Below are 19,808 nucleotides of genomic sequence, written 5' to 3'. Positions count from 1 at the left end.
TGTCTAGGGCTGTCTAGCCACCCCATCAAGCCACCTCATCAACAGAGGTCCTGGCTAGGCATAACCACTAATAACAAATAAACTCTAGTCCCTTACTTAAATGATGTAAAGGTTTCTCTGCTCTAGTTGAGTAGAGGAGCTGCTGTCCGTAGCAGCCAGGCAGGAACACTTAGCCCATCAGGAGCACACTGTGGTGAGAATGTCCTCCTGGGAGAGAGGTGAATGTCACTGATGGAACGCTGCTTTGTTCCAACAGCAGGAAATAGTCCAAACTACTAAGGTGTCAGCTGACAGGAAACTGCTTAGCTAATAGGGCAGCAGGGACACCTGACCCTTTGGGGAGCTAAAGACAGGGGCACCTAAAGGCCTGGCAACATGACCTGGCTAATAACTAAGGGCAGGACACAGTGGCAGGTAAAGGCTGGCAGACAGGTCCTACTATATGGTCCAACAGGTCTCCAGCAACTGACTATCAAAGGCTGTTGGGGCTACCAGCAGGGTATCTGTACTAGAGGCAGAGTTGTCAGAGGAAACAGTCTCTGTGGCTGGCACAGTCTGAGACTCGAAGGAGGGAGCGCTCTGGGCTCCATTGGCAGGAGCTGGCTTGATCCCTAGAGCAGGGCCAGGTAGGAGCTCTATGGCAGACAGTGTAAAGGGCTCTGGCAGAGACTACCCAACCGAACCAGGCAGGGAACTCCAGACAGCGGAAGTCTTACATGCTGACCAGATTGCTCGCGCACACGTTGATTTTGTCCACCCACACCAGAAGTGATCAGGACACGCAGGTTGAAATATCAAAACGAACTCTGAACCAACTATATTAATTTGGGGACAGGTCGAAAAGCATTAAGCATTTATGGCAATTTAGCTAGTTAGCTTGCTGTTGCAAACTAATTTGTCCTGGATTATAAACATTGGGTTGTTATTTTACCTGAAATGCACAAGGTCCTCTACTCCGACAATTAATCCACAGATAAAAGGGGAAACCGAGTGTGTTTCTAGTAATCCCTCCTCCTTTAGGCTTCTTCTTCTTCTTCTTTGCACTTCATATGGCGGTTGGCTACCAATTTTAAGGTGCATTACCACAACCAACTGGACTAGAGTGTGGACCTCAGTTCATCTTTCAACCACCCACATGGGGCGGCAGGTAGCCTAGTGGTTAGAGCGTTGGGCCAGTAACCCAACGGTTGCTAGAGCGACTCCCCGAGCTACAAGGTAAAAATCTGTCCTTCTCCACCTGAATAATGCAGTTAACGCACTGCCATCATTGTAAATATGAGGTCTTAAATGTAAGTTATACAGTATTATCAATTTCAGACTTGCGTTTCATTATGAGATGTGGATAACTACACTAAATGTATAGGTTCATTATACATCAGTTGTAACTGCAGATAGTCCTTAAAGGAATACAATTAATTCAAAGAAAGGTATTATATTTTGAACATTATTGAACTGGTGAATAGCCGGTCCAGTAACCATCAGTATACAAACATCAGCATCTTCCTGTTCTATACTGTAAAACATGCAACTTAGAAAAAGTCCAGTTTCCTGGACATTTGAATTTGGAGGATTTTTGAGCTGACATGGAATACTTCACTAAGCCAATGATTTCTGCTCAAATTGAGATGAATAAGAAACATGTAGTTTGCTGAAACTCTCAGCTTAAAATTCTGTGTTGGCTCAAAATGCATGTGTCTTATTAACATATTTCCCAATGTGCCGCTCTGCAAGATGTATTTTAGATTACATTATTGTAGTTTACAATTAAAATATATATTTCAGTATATAGCTATAGTAAAAAAGTGGATTTGTTTTCAGGACAGAAAAAAAACTGTCCAGTCAATTAATTGGATAATAACTGAAACTGGAAAGGAGTCAAGGGGGACTCTATGTACAACATTAACATGCTTGTCTCAAACTGAGACAATACTTGACTGAACTTGAACCCAACTTGTCAAGTTAAATTGGAACAAAGGTTTTGCCAACTTGGACTAGTTACTTAAAGATCTTGAGTTGGGACAACTTTATTATTATTATTATTCTTTTTACAGTGTAGTTGTCAGAGGTTGATTTGATTTAATTTAAAGGTTGCAAAAATTCTAGAAAAAATCTCCACAAAAGCCACGGCCCTTGCAGAGCAAGGGGAACCACTACTTCAAGGTCTCAAAGCGAGTGACGTCACCGATTGAAATGCTATTAGCGCGCACCACCGCTAACTGGCTAGCCATTTCACATCTGCTACATGTGCTTATGATGAAGTACTGCCTGTGTTCATGATGAAGTACTGCCTGTGTTCATGATGAAGTACTGCCTGTGTTCATGATGAATTACTGCCTGTGCTCATGATGAATTACTGCCTGTGCTCATGATGAAGTAGTGCCTGTGCTCATGATGAAGTAGTGCCTGTGCTCATGATGAAGTACTGCCTGTGTTTATGATGAAATACTGTCTGTGTTCATGATGAAGTACTTCCTGTGTATTTCTGTGCTAGGTCAATCTCAGGTCTCTGATGACAGGATCAGTGGTAAGTGGTTGTTATTCTAATATTGACAGGTCATAATCAACCTATTGACTGGCTCTTTTCCTATTCAACTTTCAGGTGTGGTGCAGAGCCATATTTACATGTATGAGGCTTTGGTGTAGTGTACCTGGGAAGTTGACCTCTGTCTTCTCTTGACATCTCTCTCATTCACAGGTACAGTGGTTGGTGGAGTGATGGGTGCAGTGTTGTGTTTAATGTGTCTCATTGCTGTATTCTGTTTAATATGGCAGCAAAAGAGGAGAAAAGACATCTCTTCCAGGTAGAGAGAAAAACTATTACCTTGAAACTGAACAGTTACTCTGAATTGAATGTGATTTGACTGCCAGTTGTTTACTAGTTGATCTCTTATCTGATGTAGAAAACCCCCAGTTCCTGACCCTGAAATCATCAGAACTCCCTTAAAGACACCACCAACATCCAAACAGTAAGATGCTCATTCTAGAGAACATTTAAGGGATCATGATGGATACCTATTTGAAAGAACACAATTACATTTTGAGAATATGCGCTATACAGGTTAAAACACATTCTTCATGATTAAATCATTATAATAAAAGAATAATGAATACGATGATGTGGTTCTTGTCATTACATTGTTTATTTTGATTTATTTCAGTTTCACACCAACCTCCAGTCCATCACACATGTGAGTATCTCTTCAACACTTTTAAAAGCTTTTTAAGATAAATAATAATTATAACAACAACAACGAAATGTTTGATTTTTCTGGTCACAATCAGCTCAACAATCAAGCGTAGGATGACTAAGAAGTAGGTTTACCTACTTTCATAGTCTCTTAATGTTTCTGTAATCTCTCTCATTGAGCAAGACATTTGGGAATGAAACTCGGAAATGTGTTTCTGTGGTGTGTGTTTCTTGTGGCTACATTGTCTGTTTTGATCCCTTTCAAACCAAGTTCTGTCACAAATGTGAGTATTTTTACAACTTTATTTGATTAGCCTGATAGAAAGCGTGAAACAGACAATATGGAGAATGTTACAAAATCTTTTAGCGTCAATTAACAAAAATGTAGTGGCTTTTAGGGCCCCCTAGTGGCTGGGGGCCCTAAGCAACCATTTATGTCACCTAAAAACGGCACTGACTGTCACTAATATAGGATACTCCATTCAATCAATATTTAAATGGCCTTCTTTTATACAGAATATCTCCTGAGAGACCAAATGACCTGCAATGTAGAAGGTGAGCTGAAATAATCATAAATAATGATAAAGATGCAGTCAGAATAAATATCTATGCCATTCTGTTGTATCTTTCTTAGGAAACTTTTAGAGAGTGACGAGAACTGAGGGACTACCATACTGCCTCACACACATCGGTTTCTATCCATAGGCATTGTGGGTACTGAATAGTGGACTGAATGGCTGACACACATAGGCCTGCTGGTTATTGTATATCTAAATACAGTCTGTATGTAAATATATTTTGTAGTTGATTAATGATGAAACATGATAAATCCACACTAGAATTGTTTGTGGTTTTATACTTCACTTTTTTTTATAAATCAAGTGTTGTGATATTATAGTCTACAAAATGTCATAATGTCGACTACTTTCATGGTGTGTGTTTTTGTGTGCGTGTTGTTTTATTTCTTCAATTTTTATAAATCAAATGCTGTAAGATACTCAATGTTGTGATGTCCTTTGTTGTTGTGTGTGTTTGTTTTCAACTTTTCCAAATAAAATGTTTAAACAATGCTGTAATGTATGTTGTGACATCGCTTGTTATACAACGTGTCAAATCTGCTGCTGGCAATTCTTCAAGAGTGAATTGTCTTTGATTCTTCTGCAACTCAAAGAGACCAACCAAAAACACACACAAGTGCCACTAGGGGTCGCCTAAATATAATTTTAGAGAGAGGTTGAAACGGGATTGATCCTGTAGTTTTACAGCGCTCATGCAGGGTTAGCCTATAGACCCTACATTTATAATAATCAATGTATTTTGGGGGGGAATTGTATAGCCTACTTATAGAGAGCAATACTAATGGTGTATTTTTGTAGGCACTAACTCTGCCATTGTTCATTGGGAAAAGACGATTGGAAAATGTATGGACTTTTTGTAAGGTCTTTCGATAAAGGCTGAAAATAAGGTCTGTGGCAACACAGGCTTAGGAGATCTTCTACGTTTTGTACTATGAGATCATCTTCCTCAGATAACATAATTTTTTGTGATTTTTGAAGGATTTACGTAATAATAAAAACACAACACATGATCTTAATGAATTATGAAGCCTTCATGTTAATAACTGACTGATCATGAATCAAAAAGCAGTCATTTGTAAATGTAGCACATGGAGAAACTTCCTCCTCAGCAGGGTCATTGTGAGGTCACTTCCATTTTAATACCAGATACCAAATTCCAATTCTAATTCCAAATTGATTCCTAATTCCTAAATTCCTAATTGAAAAGCATTGAAGAGAATTGGTCTTGGAATTTCAGTGTACTTCATGTATTGACTGGAATTGACCCCAACCTTCTGCCTCAGCTTTAAGTGTCCCGCTTGCATTGCCTCATTAGCTTTTGTCATGTGTCGTGGAAATTTCCTCTATTTACCTAATCATGAGCGCAAACCACACACAAGTCAGAGTTAGTTATCAAAGTCCATCTTTAATTATATGAGCTCTATCACAACCCTGTGACTCTCAGATGAATTCAGTGTCTATCCATGAATTCTCTGAGAGCCCCTTACACATTGCAACTGAGATACTTTAATAGCAAAGAACACACGTAGTCAGACAGCATAGACATAATACATCGTTCAGCTTTGTCTCCCTACTCAAACCCAGAAACATAAACCAATCCTCCATATCAACAGGCATATATCAAATTGTCATTTAGATACAACCAACTCTAAATACAACCAATCCTGGACAAGCTCACGGAGAGGAGAGTGAGGCTATAGGTTAAGATAAGAGGGAGCATGAGAATGATTCCAGACACTGCCATCCTCCTCTCCCCGATGGGAAAAGTAGGGAGTGGCTGGCACACAGACACAGTGGAGCAAAAGATATGTTTACACATGATGAGACCTTGACCTCTCCCCTCTCTGCGGCCCATGCAACTTAGTCTTGACATAGAACAGATACTGCAACCTCGCCACAGTATTATACAAAAATAACATTCTGATGAGAAGTAACTTACAAACATATGATAAATATAAAACATCTTACCTATGTTACCCACCAATTCTGATTATTCCCCAACACATGACATGGCCCTCTTTGAGTATAGTGAGCACCATCCCCCCCCCCCTCTCTCACCACCTCTCTTCCCCCTACACCCAGGCTCTGTTATTGCAGGTCATCAATTCCTAGAAGAGTCTCTCTCCTGATGGCCAGGCAGTGTGAAGAGAGAAGGTTTCACAAGAGAACAAAGGAACCTCTTCTCCATGAAGAGGTTCTCCAAAAGAACTTGAGAACTGAACAATGTCCATGTTTTGGAGAATGTGTACACGGTCGGGAGAGAATCCAGCCACGACTGGTCCATTTCGTTTAATGTTTGTGAAACTCATGAGACAATACAGTCACATTACCATAACTCTGTTTATACAAGAGCTCAGTTGTGAGGTTTGCATCTAATTGTTGTATAAAATGAATGAGTAAAGATGAAACTATTTGTGAAATTAGGTAACTAGAAATTATGTACCCGTGAATGCGAGGACCGACAACCGCCGAAACATCTTTTCTATAAGAATGTTTCTGAATGGGACTCTGAAGTATCCATTCTAACCACGGAAGAGAGCGAGAGGGCGGACAAACTTTCCAACAGAGATCACGACAACACACTGAGCTTAAATATATATATTGATTGCAACTATTCCCGAATGAGTGAGCGTTCATGTGTAAAGGATTAGCATTTCAATTAATATAATTATCAAGTGTGTAGTGACTCATTTGCATAATTCCCACCTTTCTCAGTCTACACCCACTTCCCTATTGTCCACCAAGCCGTAATATTGGTTTATCCCACTAGGAAAACTCCCCTATCATTTCCTTGTAACCATATGTACTACTGTTTGTTTATGCATTACTGTGATTATTTAGTTAGTTAATAAATAAATGATTGAGTCAATTGATGTATGGATGATTCATAGTGAAGACTGGGTTCGTGCAGATAACCAACAATTTACGACGTTTGGAATGAGACTAACGTAAGGTAAAGAATAATTCATTAATTAGAAGACTAATTGATCAGATATTAAAATATCGTATTGGATGAGATATAGCCTTGTACACTAGCCCCAGGGAAACGACTTCAATCACAGAGCCCATGGTCCCCAGTAGGAGTAGGCACTGGTGAAAATGCACTGTGTGACCCAGCCAGAACCAAGACACCCTCCGTGGGGATAGAAAAGCGTGATATGCGAGTAAGTCTAGCTCAAGACCCAGAAACAGAATGCAATTAAATGGAGTTAGACAACTATTTTTCTGGTTTCTTATGAAGCCTAGAGACTGAATACCAGACAGTAGCATGGATGTGTGTAACTGCTCCTTCAACTGTGCTGCCAACAGCCAATCGACTGTAAAAGCCCGGCTAGTGAGCATTCTGAATTTGTAGGCTCTGAGGTGCTTGCTGGGTGCACATACATAGCATTCGGAAAGTATTCAGACCCCTTCCCTTTTTCTACACTTTGTTACTTACAGCAGAGGTGGCCAACTCCAGTTCTTGGGGCCTGATTGGGATGGAGAAAAAGTGTGACACCAAACACAGCTGATTAATCAAATTGGATTCTAAACTGAAGATCATGATTAGGTGACTATTGGCATCAGTTAACGCAGCCTTGTTCTAAAATTGATTAAATACCTTTTTTTCCCCCTCATCAATCTACACACAATACCCCATAATGACAAAGCAGAAGAAAAAAAAAACATATGTTTTACAAAAAAAATATATATATGCGTATTTACAAAAGTATTCAGATCCTTTGCTATGAGAATCGAAATTGAGCTCAGGTGCATCCTATTTCCATTGATCATCCTTGAGATGTTTCTACAACTTGATTCGAGTCCACCTTGGGTAAATTCAATTGATTGGACATGCCTGCTTCTGGAGACGGAAGGATATGTCCTCCCTCAAAACGGGCATGAAAAGCATTGAGCTTTTGAGGGGTGCGAATGCCCTTCACTCCTGGGATTACCCGGTTACAGAAATTGGAAATAGTAATGGAGTTGCCAAGCTAGGAAGTTTAGCATGATAGCCGACGTTAGCCAGGAGGCATTTTAGTCTAAATGAGGCTAATTAACTAAATCGGTGGTTGACCGAGACAGACACGCTCTACCACAAAGGGACAGTTTAGTTGGTGCAGAAAAGACATTCTGAACTTTGAAGGCCGAGACTAGGCACTAATGACACCAAAAGTATAACTTTACTTATGTAATAATTACTATTACTTAAATTGATACTCAAGATTTACTCAACCAAACACACACCATAAGTCTACTTTTTCATCACTTTTTACTACCACAAGACCTCATTCACCTTAAATAAATGAAGGATAAAATATTGCAGACAAAGAAAATAACTGGACTTATGTCATATTTTGTGAGAGAAGTGAACATTATCTATAATATGTTCCACTCTTCTATTTAGTCTTTCAATAAGTAAACAGCAGGTGGTCTTGATAAAGCCACAATCTGGAGTTTGTGTTTCAGCCCAATGATAGCTACATTCGCTGAGGGATGGGGATGGAGAAAGGTAACATTACAAACATGGATACCGCAATAATACAAAAAAATGGAATACATTTGGTTAGTGTTAGAGTTGATTGAAACTAACCATAACCTGCATCAGTTCTACACTTGATAAAAAGCACTCTTCAGCCTTATGGTGGTGCAGAATCTATCATTGTTTGTGTCTAAAGAAGGAAGTGGACCTGTTGATGTGTCTGTAGCTGATCATAAGACCTCTCTGTGGTGAGAGCTCTACAAAGACCCCAGTCACAAAGACCAAGATGCACTAGCAGAGGTGTAACACAAATACAAGCTAGACAACAGCAGCACCTCCTATGCTCAGCTCTCAAGGTCCATAACTAGTCAACCCAAGTTTTACTTTGTTTCTCTATTGAACAACTAACATTGGATAGACGTTGAGTTCTGTACTCGGTCTGAGCAGACAACATTGAGTAAGTAATGTGTGGTTCTGCAGTTGGCCAGTATGTTTGTATTCAGGCTGCTTCTGCTTCTGGTGCTGTGGGATGCAGTTAGTCAATAAGAAATCAACTTCACTACTAATGCTCAATCTGAAAACCATGAAACAGGACACTCAATCTGTTTCCCTTCATGTTGGCAGTGGCTGAAATAAAGACATCCTTCTGCCCAACCCAAACATATAAGATAGAGTGATAAGTGGGGGGAATGACTGTCAAGTGTAATTTCGGACCAACCATAATGCAGAGGTGTAAAGTACTTAAGTAGTACTTGAAAGTATTTTTAATTAAGTAGTTTTTTGTGGTACCTGTACTTTACTATATTTATTTTTTACAACTTTTACTTCACTACATTCCCGTTTCCCATTATAAATCAGACCTGTCCTGAAACTGCACCAGTAGGGATACCAACGCATCCCTACTGGTGCACGTACATTCTGGGCTCTATTTTATAAGTATGTAGGGTTTATAAATGAGGCCCCTGGACTTTATTGCCCTGCTGCAGATTTATTAAAAAGGCATTGGTATTTAAAGGAAATAATTGAGTGATTATAATAATGTTATATCATAAACATAGCACTGGGTAGGTTCATTTCCTGTTATTAACCTGGAGGACCAGATCTAACACTCTATTCCACATCAAGTAACTCATGCAAGCAGTACCATTAGACCTGCCAAGGCAGCAGCTAATGGTTATCCATAATGAATACAAATAACCATCACTTACATACACTTTATATACCCCCCCCCCCTCAGTCTAGAGCAGGAAGTGGACCTTTTGACATGTGTATTTACTGTTATGCAGTATGTGATGGTTGCACCGCATAGCCCTTAGACACAGCCCAAGAGATGCGTGGTCATTGTGAAAGTATCACTTAGAATACTTTTACACAACACCACTTCCTCCTCTCGGCCAGCACCAGATCATGTAACTGGGTCAAACCTGTCAAAGGACCATCACTTTGGATAACTTTAGTTTGACTTTTGTTCTGCTGTCAGTCTGAGCATAAAATATTGGACTAACGTCTGGTTTGGCAGTTGGTCAGTATGTGTGGAAGACGTGCATTCAGGCTTTCTCTGCTTCTGCTGGTGTGGTGTGTGTGCACAGCCTTTGAAGGTAAGATTAGTCCTGTTCTCAAACACACAGCATGCATGTACAGTTTGTACAACACTGAAAAAGGAAAGGGGTCCTGTTCTCATGTTTCATTTATTAAATATTAATGGCATTATCATTACCTCTTATGAATAGGAGTTCTACTCAGCACAATCTGAACTGCATTTATGGAAGCAGAAACTGTCAGAATACTCTATTTTATTTATACAGTCAGAAGTTTACATACACCTTAGCCAAATACATTTAAAACTCAGTTTCACGATTCCTGACATTTAATCCTAGTAAAAATTCCCTGTCTTAGGTCAGTTAAGATCACCACTATATTGATTTTCCCATGTCAAGCAAAAAGGCACTGAGTTTGAAGGTAGGCCTTGAAATACATCCGCATGTTGTCAATTAGCCTATCAGAAGCTTCTAAAGCCATGACATCATTTTCTGGAATTTTCCAAGCTGTTTAAAGGCACAGTCAACTTAGTGTATGTAAACTTCTGATCCACTGGAACTGTGATGAAGTGAATTATAAGTGAAATAATCTGTCTGTAAACAATTGCACAAAGTAGATGTCCTAACCGACTTGCCAAAACTATACTTTGTTAACAAGAAATTTGTTGAGTGGATGAAAAATGAGTTTTAATGACTCCAAGTGTATGTAAACTTCTGACTTCAACTGTGTGTACACATACATACAAACATACACCTTTCTCTTATGCAACAAACTGGGCATTGCAATTGTAATGCTATTCAATGCAAAACAAACATTTTAGATGAAACAATACACTCACAAACCATTTTCCTTGATGTTTACAGAGATTCAAGTGAAAACATTGGAAACAGGAGCAGATTTGGGCACTCCTGCCTGTCCAAACCAAACCATTCATAAAATGATGTTTGTAATATGTAAGGTAGATAGAGTGATAAGTAGTGGGAATGAGTGTAAAGTGGCTCGTCGGTTTGACCAAAATGGTACAGACAACACTTGTGACCCCAGAGTCACACTACAGATAGAGAGTGACAGAGTGTTTCTAAACATCACCAACATACAACCATCTGATGAAGGGAGCTACACCTGTGAGTGTGTACATAATCGAGGAAGACATTTTTTTAATCTCAATATTTCTGTCAATGGTAAGTGTTTGGTTTTGCGTGTCAGTTCAATAGACACATTCTGTAATACACGTTTATCTTGTACTGTGAATGTTTGGTCTCAATTAGTCATCTCTACCATCTCAGTCCAAGTGAATTGGATTATAACAAAAATAGTCTTCAAATTGAGCATCTGTCAACATGACCAGAGTGGAGGAAGAGAAACAAGCCATATAGGATCACAATGAGTTCTTCTCTTTTCTTTTTCAGGATCCCATGTCACAAACATCCTTTCTTTCATACGTCCTTTCAATGTCATGATAATAACAGCCTTTGCAGGATTTGTAGCCGTTGTGGTCCTTGTTGGAATAATCAGGAGGAAATGTAATCTCAAGTAAGAGATTCTTATTAGCTTGTTAAAATAAAAGTTGATGGCTATTTGACATATTTGGTAATTTAATTAATCTATTACTTTGTTACGGAGGTCCTGTAATAATATTCTGTAAATTCAATCTCAAATAGCAATCTGATCTACAAATCATATAGAGAACTATGGGCCTCAGAAATATGCGGTAGGCTATACTGTAGGTCTAATATTTGTTTCTGCTCTCTTGCCAAGGAAATATCAATGGTGTATCTGTGAGTGACAAAGAGCTGGCAAGAGAGCATGAACAGATCTAACTGAAGTCATGAAATACATGAGGGTGTGACATAGGCTACTTGACCTACATTCAAGTCTGACTCGATAAGGTTATTGTAAGTCACTAATAACTGAACTGTTTAGGGTTTTCACTTCCTGCCTTGTCAAAAATGAGTGTAGGAAAAAAACATGCATGCAGCCACGCACAAACAAACAGTCAAATATTTTGTTCCAGAAAGCATCTGCTGTGTAAAACTATGTTATGTTACGTTCATTCACTGGTCTTCTGTTCTTTTACACAGCAGGAGAACACAGCAGAAAGCGGTGTACACCTTTAAAGAGGTGATGCAACAATACGGTCCTTTCAATCAGGGCTGTTACTGCTTGCTGCTCTTACCTGTAGTCGAAAGACTGTCAGGGCTGATATTGCAGTCGTAAGGCATTTGCAGACTATGCTCTTTCACATTTTGAATTGAATTTGACAACATTTAAAATATTTCCACAAACCTATATTACATTTACAAGTGTAATATGGTGACATATTGTTAATGTATTTGTAGGAGGAGCAACAGGACATTGATCCCTACAACACGCTCACAAGTAGAGACAATGGGATCTACTCAACTCTCCAGCTGACACCTTCTAACCCCTGACCTCTAGCACCGTTGACCAATGACGACATGTCATTAGACACCTTTTTCTATCACTAGGGGTTAAATACTATTTCACCAGCCCTGGATATACAACTGTACAGTATGTCCATTTACTGTATATATTGATTACTGTAATGCCCCTATTTTTACAGCGGATACACTGACTTTATATAGTTCCATTGATTGGTTAGACATCTGGCTGAATAGGTCCTGTACTGTAGATCGTCTTCTGTTGCTGTAAATATCAGCACTTACTGCTGAATCATGCACATTGTTACGTAGAACCAATGTTCCTGTGGACAGATGTGATCATGTGCATTTTCTCCAGGTGTCAGTGTATTGGATTGGTAAAAGATATTCCCTGCAGCAGTAGAGATTTACAGTCATCATCACAACATGCTTCGTGACAAATGTATTTTCCTTGCTTTCAATGTTCCATCTCCATGTATCATGTAGGCCTACATGAGTTACATGTTCAGGTGAAGAGATGTAACGACAAAACTAAAGCATTTATTAAAACGTCATTTCCAAACAGATCCATGGCCTCTATAGTAATATGTATACTGTATGGATCTAACCCAGCATGTACACTCTAGAGGAAAACTCACTGTTATCCACATCGTATACTGTATGGATCTAACCCAGCATGTACACTCTAGAGGAAAACAAACCATTATCTACAGTACATCAGGCTTATATGATATAAGAACCCTTCAGCCTTGTGGTGGAGCAGAATCTATCATTGTTTGTGTATAAAGGAGGAAGTGGAACCTGTTGAGGTGGCTGTAGTTAATAATTCGGCCTCGTGGTGCTTTGCAAAGACCAGGATGCACTAGCAGAGGTCCAAGTGTTTCTGTGAAACAGTAAGACTGGTAGAAGCTAGAAAACAGCACCACTTCCTCCTCTCAGCTCTCAAGGTCCATTATGACTAGTCAACCCAAGTGTTACTTTGTTTCTCTATTGAACAACTAACGTTGGATAGACGTTGAGTTCTGTACTCAGTCTCAGCAGACAACATTGAGTAATGTGTGGTTCTGCAGTTGGCCAGTATGTTTGGATTCAGGCTGCTTCTGCTTCTGGTGCAGTTACCAAATAAGATATCAACTTTACTTTTTGACAGAAATGTTATAGGTGCAAAATCCTCTCAAGCTCCCTCACAAACCCCAGGGGCCTCATTTATAAACATTGCGTAAATTTCACACTAATGCATGTGACATTTCTGATAAGACTGGGCACCTGCATGTTTCCAATTATAAATCAGACCTGTCTTGAAACTGTATGCGCATGAAAGAGTATTAAAACTCTGCCTGAAAATGCCCATCATTCAGCTGTGATTGGTCCTGGTGCACCAAAATAAACAAAAAGTGTCAAGGGAAGCCAGTTTGGATTTGGCTTCAGACCAATCACATCACAAGCTAAATGTCTTTATTGACAGAAAAAAAACGTGAATTGTTACATCTCGTTGTGTTGTACTACGGTGGCTAACTAGCTAGCTAAAAATCTGCCCTTTCCGAAATTAGCCATGGATGGAGATTTAGACTTGTGGCTTTACTTAATTCTCTGTACTGGCCAATGATTATAACGTCGATTCTGATCCAACCATAAATTAATACATTGTGCCCCTGGCTTGAGAGGATGGAAGTTCAACATGTAGCTAGATGTAGTATGCTAATGTTAACTATCTGGCCTAGTGTATCATTGTCCATGAAATGAAGTGAGTCTAGCGAGCAAGTATTTTAGCCAGGTAGCCTAGGACAATAAAAACTAAACACGTGTACTGTTTGACAGAGTGATAGACCATTTAGGCAACATGAAAGAGGATGGCTGTAAGGCATTCCACCTCCTCTTCTGAGGAGGAAAAGCGAGAAGGATCGGAGGACCAATGCGCAGCGTGGTAAGTGTCCATAACGTTTATTTAAAAGACATAAACTGAACACTATGAAATACAAAACAATAAACGTGAAACGAACAAAACCGAAACAGTACTGTGTGGCAACAAACACTCACACGGAAACAAACACCCACAAACCAAAAGTGAAACCCAGGCTACCCAAGTATGATTCTCAATCAGAGACAACCAACGACACCTGCCTCTGATTGAGAACCATACTAGGCTGAACTCAAAACCCCAACATAGAAAAACACACAGACTGCCGACCCCAACTCACGCCCTGACCATACTAAATAAAGACTAAACAAAGTAAATAATGTTCAGAACGTGACAATGGCATTGGTGTTTCTCTGCAAGTAGGGTGAGTCAACATGTTTATTCTTACTTGCACGCACACACAGAAATCAGTACCATGGACAGCCACATATTTAGCTTATGTTGATTGGACTAAATAGTTTTAGGTATCTTTTAGTTATCACTTTATTAGACTAAGCATAGGTGATTAGATGTTGAAATGGTGCTGGAATAGTGGAGGCAGCTGTGACTTCGAGGTAACTCTCCATGGTCCTAAACCAATAGTTGTTTAGTAGTCTGAAAATGTTGGAAACATTACCTTGTTTGACCATGCTGTAGGTCACATAACTGTTTGTTACATAGCAATATGTTTTGTAGTGTCACGTCTTGGTCTTGGTCTTGGTGTTTTGTGTTTTCGTTATATATTTTGGTCAGGCCAGGGTGTGACATGGGTTTACGTGTTGTGTTTCGTATTGGGGTTTTATAGGATTTGGGATTGCTAGGTTTAGGGGTGTGTCTAGTTAGGCTTGGTTGCCTGAGGCGGTTCTTGATCAGAGTCAGGTGCTTCTCGTTGCCTCTGATTGGGAACCGTATTTAGGTAGCCTGAGTTCGCTTTGTCTTTCGTGGGTGATTACACAGAGACAGGAACAGTGTTCACCAGATAGGCTGTATTAGGTTTCACGTTCCGTTTGTTGTATTTATCGTTATTTCATGTACCGTCATTTTTTTCATTAAAGACATGAGTAACCACCACGCTGCATTTCGGTCCTCTCTTTCGACAAACGAAGAACGCCGTTACATGTAGACTTCACCAGACAGGTGTTGATCTCAGTTATATACTGTAATTAATAAAAAAAAAAGGTGTGGTTGAATTTATTCTGCTACTGTCTTCTTATTGTCTCAGCTTTTAGGTCTATACATCATGGTGTCAAGGCATATGAACTAACAGGTTACAGAGCAAACAATGCAATTATCACAACACATAGGTTGTAATATGGCTTTTTTTCTGGATTGGCTTCCCGGTGATTTACCAACGCATCCCTACTGGTGCACGTACATTCTGGGCTCTATTTTATAAGTATGTAGGGTTTATAAATGAGGCCCCTGGACTTTATTGCCCTGCTGCAGATTATTAAAAGGCATTGGTATTTAAAAGTTAATCATTGAATGATTATAATAATGTTGAATCATAATCATAGCAGTTGGTAGGTTCATTTTCTGTTATTAACCTGTAGGACCAAATCTAACCATCACTTACTACACTTGATATAAAACCCCCTCAGTCTTGAAGAGCTGTCAGAAGCTATCATTGTTGCTAGAGCAAGGAAGGTGAGCTCTTGACACAGTTTATTGTATGTGTGGTTGTACTGCAGAGCCCAAGGGATGTATTGTCATTGTGAAAGTAACACAGAACACAGTTACACAGCCGAGAGGAAGTGGTGCCATCACAAGATTATGTGACTGGATACAACCTGTCAAAGGACCATCACTTTGGTTTGCCTTTTGTTCTACTGTTGGTCCGAGCAGAAAATATTGGACCAACGTCTGGTTCTGCAGTGGGATCATTATATGTGGAAGACGTGCCTTGAGGCTTTCTCTGCTTCTGCTGGTGTGGGGTGTGTGCACAGTCTTTGAACGTAAGATTAGTCCTTTTCTCAAACACAAAGCACGCACAACACTGAAAGAGGTCCTGTCCTCTGATATTAGTGAAATGTTAATGTGTCAGCATTACCTTGTATAACAATAGGAGTTCCACTCAGCACCATTTGAACTGCATTCAGGGAAGCAGCAACATTTGATTCAGAATATTCTCATTCATTTATAAATGTGTAATTAAAAACATATGTTTTACACACCTTTCACTAATGCAAAAAATTGTGCATTGTAAGGCTAGTCAATGCAAAATAAACATTGGAATTTAAACAATATACTCACAAGCCATGTCCCTTCATTTTTACAGAGATTCAAGTAGAAACATTGGAAACAGGAGCAGATTTAGGAACTCTTACCTGCCCAAACCATTAACGACATTATTTGTGTAATATGTAAGCTAGAGTGATAAGTAGTGGGAATGACTGTCAAGTGTCATATCTGACCCCAAAAAATATTGGTACAGACAACACTTGTGACCCCAGAGTCACACTACAGATAGAGAGGTGGAGTATTTCTACACATCACCAACATACAACCATCTGATGAAGGGAACTACACCTGTGAGTGTGTATTTAATGGAGGAACACATTCTTTGCATCTCAATATTTCTACATTGTAGAATAATAGTGAAGACATCAAAACTATGAAATAACACATGGAATCATAGCATCCCAAAAGTGTTAAACTAATCTAAATATATTTTAAATTCTTCAAAGTAGCCACCCCTTTGCCTGGATGACAGCTTTGCACACTCTTGGCAGTCTCTCAACCAGCTTCATGGAGGTAGTCACTTGGAATGCTTTTTCAACAGTCTTGAAGGAGTTCCCACATATGCTGAGCACGTGTTGGCTGTTTTTCCTTCACTCTGCAGTCCAACTCATCCCAAACCATTTAAATTGGGTTGAGGTTGGGTGATTGTGGAGGCCAGGTCATCTGATGCAGCACTCCATCACTCTCCTTCTTGGTCAAATAGTCCTTATACAGCCTGGAGGTGTGTTGGGTTAGGGTATTTTACCAAATAGGGCTATCTTTTGTATACCACACCTACCTTGTCACAACACAACTGATTGGCTCAAACGTATTAAGGAAAGAAATTCCACAAATTAACAAGCACACCTGTTAATTGAAATGCATTCCAGGTGACTACTTCATGAAGCCTGGTTGAGAAAATGCCAAGAGTTTGCAAAGCTGTAATGAAGGCAAAGGGTGGCTACTTGAAGAATCTCAAATAAAAAAAATATTTTGATTTGTTTAACAGTTTTGGTAACTACATGATTCCATGTGTTATTTCATAGTTTTGATATGTCTTCACTATTATTCTACAACTTAGAAATAGTACAAATAAATTAAAATCCTTGAATGAGTATGGTTGGTGTCCCACACTTTGACTGGTACTGTGTATGCATGCATGCACGTGTGTGTGTAGTACCAGAGCGAACCATAGTATTACAATGGCTCCCTCTGGTTTAGTGTTGCTGAACAGTAGAGCCAGGCCATGAGTGTCTGTCACCTCCACAGCAACATGCATTATTAAATCAGTCTTTTTAGTTCCTGTTATTTTTTAAAGAAACATTTAGGAAAATAAAACTGAAGTTCCACTAGGTGTCGCTGTGCTGCATTTGAAAAAGGACTTAGTCACGGCGCTATGAACGGATAGTGATGCAACATTTCTGAAGTAAAAATTCCAGAAAAGTGTCCTGTCTGATGACATATGTGAATGCTTTATATTTGTGTAAGAGCCTTGCGTCATCTGATTGTACTGAATTATCTCCATACTTTAGATTTCCGTTGAGTTTGTAACATATTTTATATGGTCTATATTCTGTACTGTAGACTACATCAATTGTTAAGAAATATGTTTCAAATGATCATCTTTGTCTTTTCACTGTGTCTGTTTTTATGTACATTAGATACATAAGTGTTGAGATTCAGCTGGAATCATCCTCTGGTTGAGTGAGACAGCGTCACATGCATCAATGTCACCACAGTAATTTAAGACCACAACTGCTAACCAGAATATTAAACAGGTTCTTCCCAAGATACAATGAAAATGTTTGTTTCAGATATTTGGATTAGAACACACCTTTTTACTCAATTTCCCCTGTCAAGTGTTTTTATCAAAACTACATATGTACACAATTAGCCCCTACAGTGTTGTGACACTGTACACCACACTGCAGCACAGAAGCCCTGGAGAAGTTTCTCCTGTCTGGCATGGGATTTACACCAGCAACCTTCTGGTTACTGGCCCACTCTCTAAACTAGGCTACTTTCAGTTTTACCAGATAACTCTTAGTACACATTCCAATACCCTTTATACAATCACAGGATATCAAAGTGTACAGTGATTTCTGATAATGAGTGTCTACTGTAAGTATCATTATGACTGCTCTCCTTTCCTGGAATTGGATTTGGTTACTACCGAGGCCACCGAGAGTGGCCCAGAGTATTGTAATAACGGTAGTGGATCCTCTTTCATTTTATTGCTTTCTACAGTAACCATGACTCAGACCTTCTCTTGGGCCACTCCCCGAGACACCCTCGGAGATCAGACATTATTGATGACAACCCTGGAGTGGGCTCAGGGATTCGAACCAGCAACCTTTTGGTTATTGCCCCAACGCTCTTAACCGCTAGGCTACCTGCCACCCTTAAGGCTGCTCCTAGCTAGACTGTAAATGGTCAAATACAGAATTATGGGATTATACTTTAATAGGACATGCAGTTTATGATGTAATAAAATGTACCATTACAATTATAACCCAATTATGATAATACAATGAACTATATTATACTCAGTGGGGGACCCAATTGTCATACTTAACGATACCATAATCAAAAATGTAAGTAAAAGTGAAAGTCAACCAGTAAACTACTACTTGAGTAAAAGTTTTTTAAAGTATTTGAATTGAAATATAAATAAGTGGGGCAGCAGGTCGCCTAGTGGTCAGAACGTTGGGCCAGTAACCAAAAGGTTGCTGGATCGAATCCCTGAGCTGACAAGGCAAAAATCTGTCGTTCTGCCCCTGAACAAGGCAGTTAACCCACTGTTCCCCGGTAGGCTCTCATTGTAAATAAGAATTTGTTCTTAACTGACTTGCCTAGTTAAACAAAGGTAAAAACAATAATTAAGTATCAAATGTAAATGTAATTGCTAAAATATACTTAAGTAGCTAAAATAAAAGTATAAATAATTTATAAATCCTTATATTAAGCAAACCAGACAACATTTACAAACAAAAAGATGTGTGTTTAGTGAGTCCGTCAGATATTCTCGAGAATTTGACCATTTTCCTGTCCTGCCAAACATTAAAAATATAACGAGTACCTTGGGTGTCAGGGACAATGTATGGGAGTAAAAAGTACCTTCTTTATTTAGGAATGTAGTAGAGTAAAAGTTGTCAAAAAAATAAATAGCAAAGTAAAAGTACAGATACGCCAAAAACTGCTGAAGCTGAAGTAGCACATGATAGTATTTTTACACCACTGGTTATACTAATGTGATGTTAACATCACCTTCAATTAATGAAGTCACATAAGTATCTAAAGAGCTTTCAGTTCACTTGTGTAATGCAACTAGTGTTTTCTACCTACTGGGGCAGTGGACTTCCCCCTTTTGCTATGACATTCAGACACAGTCACTCACTACACATTTCCTATGAAGAGGAAATTCCACAACCCATAACACCAGACTAACAATGAAGACCAGCACCACCAGGATGCGAATCATGGGAACTTCCTACTGACACAATTACCAGAACAGCACTTAATG

General features: G+C 39.3%; 1 protein-coding gene across 2 annotated transcripts; it reads left to right on the top strand.

Moving 5' to 3' along the window:
• The first annotated feature begins 9,602 nt into the window (after window positions 1-9,602).
• LOC116367786 (uncharacterized) lies at window positions 9,603-12,734 on the top strand. 2 transcript variants are annotated; one of them, XM_031818961.1, is made up of 5 exons: window positions 9,603-9,825; window positions 10,630-10,947; window positions 11,176-11,299; window positions 11,848-11,887; window positions 12,106-12,734. In XM_031818961.1, the coding sequence occupies exons 1-5, from the start codon at window positions 9,756-9,758 to the stop codon at window positions 12,196-12,198; spliced, it is 645 nt and encodes a 214-aa protein (XP_031674821.1). In that variant the 5' UTR covers window positions 9,603-9,755; the 3' UTR covers window positions 12,199-12,734. The 2 variants fall into 2 exon arrangements, with proteins under 2 accessions (XP_031674821.1, XP_031674820.1); XM_031818960.1 differs by lacking the exon at window positions 12,106-12,734 and having other exon boundaries at window positions 11,848-12,096.
• Window positions 12,735-19,808: the final 7,074 nt, after the last annotated feature.

This window comes from Oncorhynchus kisutch, unplaced genomic scaffold (genome assembly GCF_002021735.2).
Source record: "Oncorhynchus kisutch isolate 150728-3 unplaced genomic scaffold, Okis_V2 scaffold1742, whole genome shotgun sequence".
Classification (NCBI taxonomy): Eukaryota; Metazoa; Chordata; class Actinopteri; order Salmoniformes; family Salmonidae; genus Oncorhynchus; species Oncorhynchus kisutch.
This window is presented reverse-complemented; position numbering and strand designations above follow the sequence as displayed.

Coding starts and splice junctions, on each gene's coding strand:
- LOC116367786 (XM_031818960.1), top strand. CDS start 9,756: ATGTGTGGAAGACGTGCATTCAGGCTTTCTCTGCTTCTGCTGGTGTGG. Junction 9,826..10,629: donor TGTGTGCACAGCCTTTGAAG/GTAAGATTAGTC, acceptor TGATGTTTACAG/AGATTCAAGTGAAAACATTG. Junction 10,948..11,175: donor TCTCAATATTTCTGTCAATG/GTAAGTGTTTGG, acceptor TTTCTTTTTCAG/GATCCCATGTCACAAACATC.